At 56.8% G+C, this 8525-nt stretch overlaps 1 protein-coding gene across 1 annotated transcript; it reads left to right on the top strand.

The window, feature by feature from the left end:
- The first annotated feature begins 5022 nt into the window (after positions 1-5022).
- On the top strand, positions 5023-8239 carry LOC125449528 (kin of IRRE-like protein 1). Its single transcript, XM_059642814.1, has 2 exons — positions 5023-5125; positions 6699-8239. Exons 1-2 carry the CDS (start codon positions 5063-5065, stop codon positions 7128-7130), a joined length of 495 nt encoding a protein of 164 aa, XP_059498797.1. The 5' UTR covers positions 5023-5062; the 3' UTR covers positions 7131-8239.
- Positions 8240-8525: the final 286 nt, after the last annotated feature.

Raw genomic sequence — 8525 nt, 5'->3', positions numbered from 1 at the left:
TGTGTGAGAGAGAGGAACAGTGTGTGTGAGAGTGAGATGAACAGTCTGTGTGTGAGAGAGAGGACCAGTGTGTGTGAGAGAGAGGAACAGTGTGTGTGTGAGAGAGAGAGGAACAGTGTGTGTGTGTGTGTGAGAGAGAGGAACAGTGTGTGTGAGAGAGAGAGGAACAGTGTGTGTGTGAGAGAGAGGACCAGTGTGTGTGAGAGAGAGGAACAGTGTGTGTGTGAGAGAGAGAGGAACAGTGTGTGTGTGTGTGAGAGAGAGGAACAGCGTGTGTGTGTGAGAGGGAGAGGAACAGCGTGTGTGTGTGAGAGGGAGAGGAACAGTGTGTGAGTGTGTGTGAGAGAGAGAGAGGAACAGTGTGTGTGAGAGGGAGAGGAACAGTGTGTGTGTGCGTGTGTAAGAGAGAGGAACAGTGTGTGTGAGAGGGAGAGGAACAGTGTGTGTGTGAGAGAGAGGAACAGTGTGTGTGTGAGGGAGAGGAACAGTGTGTGTGTGTGAGAGAGAGGAACAGTGTGTGTGTGTGAGAGGGAGAGGAACTGTGTGTGTGTGTGTGTGAGAGAGAGAGGAACAGTGTGTGTGAGAGAGAGAGGAACAGTGTGTGTGAGAGAGAGGAACAGTGTGTGTGAGAGAGAGAGGAACAGTGTGTGTGAGGGAGAGAGAGGAACAGTGTGTGTGTGAGAGGGAGAGGAACTGTGTGTGTGTGAGAGAGAGGAACAGTGTGTGAGAGAGGGAGAGGAATTGTGTGTGTGTGTGTGTGTGTGTGTGTGTGAGAGAGAGAGGAACAGTGTATGTGAGAGGGAGAGGAACAGTGTGTGCGTGTGTGAGAGAGAGGAAGTGTGTGTGAGAAAGAGAGGAACAGTGTGTGTGTGAGGGAGAGGAACAGTGTGTGTGTGTGAGGGAGAGGAACAGTGTGTGTGTGTGAGAGGGAGAGGAACTGTGTGTGTGTGTGTGAGAGAGAGGAACAGTGTGTGTGAGAGGGAGAGGAACAGTGTGTGTGTGTGTGTGTGAGAGAGAGAGGAACAGTGTGTGTGAGAGAGAGAGGAACAGTGTGTGTGTGTGAGAGAGGAACAGCGTGTGTGTGAGAGAGAGGAACAGCGTGTGTGTGTGAGAGAGAGGAACAGTGTGTGTTGGTGAGAGGGAGAGGAACAGTGTTTGTGTGTGTGTGTGTGTGTGTGTGTGTGTGAGAGAGAGAGGAACAGTGTGTGTGAGAGGGAGAGGAGCAGTGTGGGTGTGTGTGTGTGTGTGTGTGTGAGAGAGAGGAACAGTGTGTGTGTGTGAGAGAGAGGAACAATGTGTGTGTGAGAGAGAGGAACAGTGTGTATGTGTGTGTGAGAGAGGAACTGTGTGTGTATGAGGGAGAGGAACAGTGTGTGTGTGTGTGTGATAGAGAGGAACAGTGTGTGTGTGTGAGGGAGAGGAACAGTGTGTGTGTGTGTGAGAGAGAGGAACAGTGTGTGTGTGTGAGAGAGAGGAACAGTGTGTGTGTGAGAGAGAAGAACAGTGTGTGTGTGAGAGAGAGAGGAACAGTGTGTGTGTGTGTGTGTGAGAGAGAGAGAGGAACAGTGTGTGCGAGAGAGAGAGGAACAGTGTGTGTGTGAGAGAGAGGAACAGCGTGTGTGTGTGTGTGAGAGAGGAACAGCGTGTGTGTGTGAGAGAGAGGAACAGTGTGTGTGTGTGAGAGGGAGAGGAACAGTGTGTGTGTGTGAGAGAGAGAGAGGAACAGTGTGTGTATGAGGGAGAGGAACAGTGTGTGTGTGTGTGAGAGAGAGAGGAACAGTGTGTGTGTGAGAGAGAGAGGAACAGTGTGTGTGTGAGGGAGAGGAACAGTGTGAGTGTGTGAGAGAGAGGAACAGTGTGTGTGTGTGAGAGAGAGGAACAGTGTGTGTGTGAGAGAGAAGAACAGTGTGTGTGTGAGAGAGAGAGGAACAGTGTGTGTGTGTGTGTGAGAGAGAGAGGAACAGTGTGTGCGAGAGAGAGAGGAACAGCGTGTGTGTGAGAGAGAGGAACAGCGTGTGTGTGTGAGAGAGAGGAACAGCGTGTGTGTGTGAGAGAGAGGAACAGTGTGTGTGTGTGAGAGGGAGAGGAACAGTGTGTGTGTGTGAGAGAGAGAGAGGAACAGTGTGTGTGAGAGAGAGATGAACAGTGTGTGTGTGAGAGAGAGAGGAACAGTGTGTGTGTGAGAGAGAGGAACGATGTGTGTGTGAGAGAGAGGAACGATGTGTGTGTGAGAGAGAGGAACAGTGTGTGTGTGAGAGGGAGAGGAACAGTGTGTGTGTGTGTGTGTGTGTGTGTGTGAGAGAGAGAGAGAGAGGAACAGTGTGTGTGAGAGGGAGAGGAACAGTGTGTGTGTGAGAGAGGGGAACAGTGTGTGTGTGTGTGGGAGAGGAACAGTGTGTGTGTGTGAGGGAGAGGAACAGTGTGTGTGTGTGTGTGTGTGTGTGTGTGTGAGAGAGAGGAACAGTGTGTGTGTGAGAGAGAGGAACAGTGTGTGTGAGAGAGAGGAACTGTGTGTGTGTGTGTGTGTGTGTGTGTGTGTGTGTGTGTGAGAGAGAGGAGCAGTGTGTGTGAGAGAGAGAGGAGCAGTGTGTGTGAGAGAGAGAGGAACAGTGTATGTGTGTGAGAGAGAGGAACAGTGTGTGTGAGAGAGAGAGGAACAGTGTGTGTGTGAGGGAGAGGAACTGTGTGTGTGTGTGTGTGTGTGTGTGTGTGTGTGTGTGCAGTTACTCCTCAGACCTGAGATCATGGGAACTGCAGATGCTAGAGAATCTGAGACAACAAAGTGTGAAGCTGGATGAACACAGCAGGCCAAGCAGCATCTCAGGAGCACAAAAGCTGACGTTTCGGGCCCAGACCTTTCATCAGAGAAGGGGATGGGGAGAGGGAACTGGAATAAATAGGGAGAGACGGGGAGGGGGACCGAAGATGGACAGAGGAGCAGATAGGTGGAGAGGAGAGTATCGGTGGGGAGGTAGGGAGGGGATAGGTCAGTCCGGGGAAGACGGACAGGTCAAGGGGGTGAGATGAGGTTAGTAGGTAGGGAATGGAGATGCAGCTTGAGGTGGGGGCAGGGGATAGGTGAGAGGAAGAACAGGTTAGGGAGGCGGGGACAAGCTGAGCTGGTTTTGGGATGCAGTAGGGGGAGGGGAGATTTTGAAGCTTGTGAAGTCCACATTGATACCATTGGGCTGCAGGGTTCCCAAGCGGAATATGAGTTGCTGTTCCTGCAACCTTCGGGTGGCATCATTGTGGCACTGAAGGAGGCCCATGATGGACATGTCGTCTGAGGAATGGGAGGTGGAGTTGAAATGGTTCGCGACTGGGAGGTGCAGTTTTTTAGTTCAAACCGAGTAGAGGTGTTCTGCAAAGCGGTCCCCAAGCCTCCGCTTGGTTTCCCCAATGTAGAGGAAGCCACACCGGGTACAGTGGATGCAATATACCACATTGGCAGATGTGCAGGTGAACCTCTGCTTAATGTGGAATGTCATCCTGGGGCCTGGGATAGGGGTGAGGGAGGAGGTGTGGGGGCAAGTGTAGCATTTCCTGCGGTTGCAGGGGAAGGTGCTGGGTGTGGTGGGGTTGGAGGGGAGTGTGGAGTGAACAAGGGAGTCACGGAGAGAGTGGTCTCTCTGAAAGGCAGACAGGGGTGGGGATGGAAGAATGTCTTGGGTGGTGGGGTCGGATTGTAGATGGTGGAAATGTCGGAGGATGATGCGTTGTATCCGGAGGTTAGTGGGGTGGTATGTGAGAATGAGGGGGATCCTATGGGGGCGGTTGTGGTGGGGGGGTGGAGGGGTGGTGTGTGAGGGATGTGTTGCGGGAGATGCGGTCAAAGGCGTTCTCGACCACTGCGGGGTGGGGTGGGGGTGTGGGGGGAGGCGGGGGCGGGGATGGGAGTTGCGGTCCTGGACGAACGTGGACATCTGAGATGTATGGGAGTGGAATGCCTCATCCTGGGAGCAGATGCGGCGGAGGCGGAGAAATTGGGAATAGGGGATGGAATTTTTGCAGGAGGGTGGGTGGGAGGAGGTGTATTCTAGGTAGCTGTGGGAGTCGGTGGGCTTGAAATGGACATCGGTGTACAGCTGGTTACCTGAGATGGAGACTGAGAGGTCCAGGAAGGTGAGGGATGTGTTGGAGATGGCCCAGGTGAACTGAAGGTTGGGGTGGAAGGTGTTGGTGAAGTGGATGAACTGTTCGAGCTCCTCTTGGGAGCAAGAGGCGGCGCCGTTACAGTCATCAATGTAACGGAGGAATAGGTGGGGTTTGGGGCCTGTGTAGGTGCGGAAGAGGGACTGTTCCATGTAACCTACAATGAGGCAGGCATAGCTTGGACCCATGCGGGTGCCCGTGGCCACCCCCTTTGTAGGAAGTGGGAGGAATCGAAAGAGAAGTTGTTGAGGGTGAGGATGAGTTAGGCTGAGCGGATAAGGGTGTTGGTGGAGGGGGATTGGTCGGGCCTGTGGGACAGGAAGAAGCAGAGGGCCTTAAGGCCATCTGCATGAGGAATACAGGTGTATAGGGACTGGACGTCCATGGTGAAAATGAGGTGTGGGGACCGGGGAATTGGAAGTCCTGGAGGAGGTGGAGGGTGTGGGTGGTGTCACAGACGTAGATGGGGAGTTCCTGGACTAAGTGGGAGAAAATGGAGGCCAGATACATGGAGACCTGCCCTAGTCTCTCTCTCATGCCGTCTTATAGCTTGTTTCTCATTCCCTCTGTCTCTATCTCATTCTGTCTCTCTGTTTCCTCTCCCATCTTATTCTCTCTCTCTCTCACTCTCACTCCCTCATTACCTCTCTCTGTCTCTCTGTACCAATCCCTCACTCTTCCTTGTCTCTCTCATTCTCTCCCACATTCTCTCATTCCCTCACTTTTTGATTCTCTCTCTCTCTTGTTCTCTGCCTCTCATTCTCTCTCTTTCATGATTCTCTGTTTCTCTCTCTCCCCCACATTCACTAATTCGCTCTCTCTCTCCCTCCTTCTCCCCCTCCCTCTCCCTCTCCCTCCCTCCCTCTCTCTCCCACCCCGTCCCCCATTATCCCAGGCCTTTCAGGATGATATGGATATGAAGCCGGATTTGCGATCGGATACATTGGACACGAGGGAGGACTGCGAGCTAAAGGTAGGGGACGCTCTTTCTCTGTTTCAAACGCTAGGCCCCATCCCTCCCTGTCCACACTCTCCCCTTGCACACTCTCTCCCCTTGCACAATTCTCCCCTCGCACTCTCCCCCACCTCCCTGTCCTGTTCAACACCCACCCCTCCACCCCCTCCCCACCAATACCCTCCCCTCCATCCCCTGCCCACCATCCCCTCCCCACCAATACCCTCCCCACCAATACTCTCCCCTCCACCCCCACCCCTCCACCCCCTCCCCACCAATACCCTCCCCACCAATACCCTCCCCTCCACCCCCTCCCCACCAATACCCTCCCCTCCACCCCCACCCCTCCACCCCCTCCCCACCAATACCCTCCCCACCAATACCCTCCCCACCAATACCCTCCCCTCCACCCCCTCCCCACCAATACCCTCCCCTCCACCCCCACCCCTCCACCCCTTCCCCACCAATACCCTCCCCACCAATACCCACCCCTCCACCCCCACCCCTCCAACCCCTCCCCTCCACCCCCTCCCCACCAAAACCTTCTCCACCAATTCCCTCCCCTCCACCCCCTCCCCCTCCACCCCCCTCCCCTCCACCCCCTCCCCACCAAAACCTTCTCCACCAATTCCCTCCCCTCCACCCCCTCCCCTCCACTACCCTCCCCTCCACTACCCTCCCCACCACCCCTCCCCTCCAATACCCTCCCCACCACCCCCTCCCCTCCATCCCCTCCCCTGCAATACCCTCCCCACCACCCCCCCAAACACCCTCCTCCATCCGTCTCCTTTCCAACACTCTCTCTTCCAACCTATACCCCTCTAACCCACTCCATTCCATCCCTCTGATTCCATCTCACTCCCTCCTATTCCAAACACCATCCCTCAAACACCCTCACAGTAAACTACATCCCCTCCGTCCCCCTCCCCTCCGTCCCCCTCCCCTCCGTCCCCCTCCCCTCCATCTCCCTCCCCTCCTTCCCACTCCCCTCCCCACTGCCCTCCTTCACCCTCCCCTCCTTCACCCCCCCTCCATCCCCCTACCCTCCATCCCCCTTCGCTCCTTCCCCCTCCGCTCCCTCCCTCTACCCTCCTTTCCCCTCCCCCTCCTTCCCCCTCCCCTTCCATCCCCCTCCTCTCCAGTTTGCTCCTCTCCACCTGGGTCCGGGGACCAAACCCACTCCCCCTCGCCAAAACCCCACCCCCAACCACCACCCTCTGGGATTTCGGACGGCTGAGTTTGAGGGCTGAGGGGGATGACAGAGGGTGGGTGGGGAGGCAGGTGGGGGGACATGATTTGGGTCGAGGGGCAGGATTGGGACAGGAAGGGGGCGGAATGAAGTCCACCCCAGACCCACCATTGGGGTTTGACATGTGAGGGTGCCGCAGTGTGCGGGGGCACTGCAGGGGGGCACTGTTGTTGGAGGCTGGTGTCTTCTGGGATGGAGAGGGCAGGGGGGAGGATAAGTGAGGGGGTGTTATTTGGGGAGACACACCCGCCTCGAACTAACCTGTTTGTCTCTCTTCACCACCTTCCCCCTCTGCCCCACCAATTTAATCGCAATAACCCTCACCTTCCCACTTGGCCTCAGGACCCGACCAACGGCTATTACAATGTGAGGGGGCAGGAGGAGCGTTTGCCGTCACGGACTCTGCTATACCCGGAGTACGGGCCTTCGGGGGGTCCGCGGTACGAGGGGAGGCCACACTCCAGGCTCTCGCACGCCAGCGGCTATGGGACAGCGGGGGGCGCCGCTGGGCTCCTGGCCTCGTGTTACGGCCGCCTGCCCGAGTACGGGGCGGAGGCGGCGGGTGAAGCGGGCAGCCAGCTCTCGTTCGACGCCTACAGCTACCCACCGTGCGCCGGCCTGGCCACCTACAGCCGGCCGGCCAACCTGGAGCGGCTGTTCGACCCTGCCGGCATCGCCCCCAAGTTCTCCGGCAACTCCCGCTTCTCCTACTCTTCGTCCCAGCAGTCGGAACATGGGAGGCCCTATCAGCAGCGCATGCAGACCCACGTGTGACCAACCCCCACCCCCCACACCACCCCCACCCGACTCCCCCCCAACCACTCCCTTCGGCGCCGCACCCACAGACCACCTGACGTGCGCGCACTCTGGCACCACCCATCGGGGACAATTTAGCAAAGGGAGGTGACGGTAGCACAGCACGGTCTCGTGGCAGTGTCAGCTCGGGCTGAGTCGGGGGTGGAGCGGGGGCACTGCCTCACACCGCTGGCTGCATATTTACCACCCTGCACCCCCCCACCCCAAAGGTGACTAGGCCGTATGCTGCCTCCAGCTCCCTTCAAACTGGCACCAATTGGTCCCAAGAGGAGAACAGGACTGGGGGCTGGGAGCAGCCAATCAGTGCACAGCTTCGGCAGCTCGCCCGTGCACTCACCCCCACCCCCCACCTCCTCCACTTCCTTCCCCACCACCCACCTCCCCCCATCTCCTCCCCATCCCCACCTAATGCTCCCCCTCCCAATCCTCCCCCTCCCCTCTGAATCTCTGACCCCCTCCTAATCGTCCCCTCCCCCACCTAATCCTCCAGTCCCCCTCCTAATACTTCCCACTCCTAATTCTCCCCCTCCTCTCCTAATACTTCCCCTCCCCTTCCTCATCCTCCCCCCTCCCCTCCAAACCCTCCGCCGCTCCCCTCTAAATCCCTGTCCCCCTCCTAATCCACACCTCCCCCACCTAATCCTCCCCCTCCCCCCCCCTCCTAATCCCCGCTGCCCTGCTCATCCTCCTCCCCCTGCCCTTCTTAATCTTACCCCCTCCTCTCGAGTTCCCTACACTTCTTAATTTGCACAGTTTCCAATCCCCCGCTCCCATCCCGAAATCCCACCCTCCTCCCCTCCAATCGCGCACACTGCCGCTGACCTTCCAATAGCACCCCCACCACCCTCCAATTTGAAAGCCTGCCTCCCCACGTTGACGTGAGCCTGAGAATGTCTGGCTCACACCTGGTGCGCCTCGGACTACTCTGCTCCTTTTAGTGGGCGTGCCGTTCGAGCAGCCCTCTCAAATTTCCTGCTTGTCCATGCCCCGTTGCACCTGTCTGTATATATTTTTATCTGGTCTGGTATTTTATATAAACATTGTATATATTTATATAAAGATCTATAACTCGATACAACTGGATTTTGGTGGCTGGGTAAAGAACTGCATTTACATAGCACCTGGTACACTGCGGGGGGTGGCGACGGTGTGGGGAGCATTCCCAGAGGTTGGGACTGTGATAATAAATGGGGAAAGGGGCAGGTGATACTGCAGCCTCTGTCTGAGAGAGGGGGGCACGGGCACACATGGGGGAGAGAAACGAGATCATCCCGGAACAGCGGGCGACATGGATCAAGGAATGCGAACCCCCTTTCGGTGTCTCTCAGAATCCCCTCAAAACCCCTCCACCCT

The sequence above is a fragment of the Stegostoma tigrinum genome, chromosome 46 (assembly GCF_030684315.1).
Source record: "Stegostoma tigrinum isolate sSteTig4 chromosome 46, sSteTig4.hap1, whole genome shotgun sequence".
In the NCBI taxonomy this organism is placed as follows: Eukaryota; Metazoa; Chordata; class Chondrichthyes; order Orectolobiformes; family Stegostomatidae; genus Stegostoma; species Stegostoma tigrinum.
This window is presented reverse-complemented; position numbering and strand designations above follow the sequence as displayed.

Coding starts and splice junctions, on each gene's coding strand:
- LOC125449528 (XM_059642814.1), top strand. CDS start 5,063: ATGGATATGAAGCCGGATTTGCGATCGGATACATTGGACACGAGGGAG. Junction 5,126..6,698: donor GGGAGGACTGCGAGCTAAAG/GTAGGGGACGCT, acceptor ACTTGGCCTCAG/GACCCGACCAACGGCTATTA.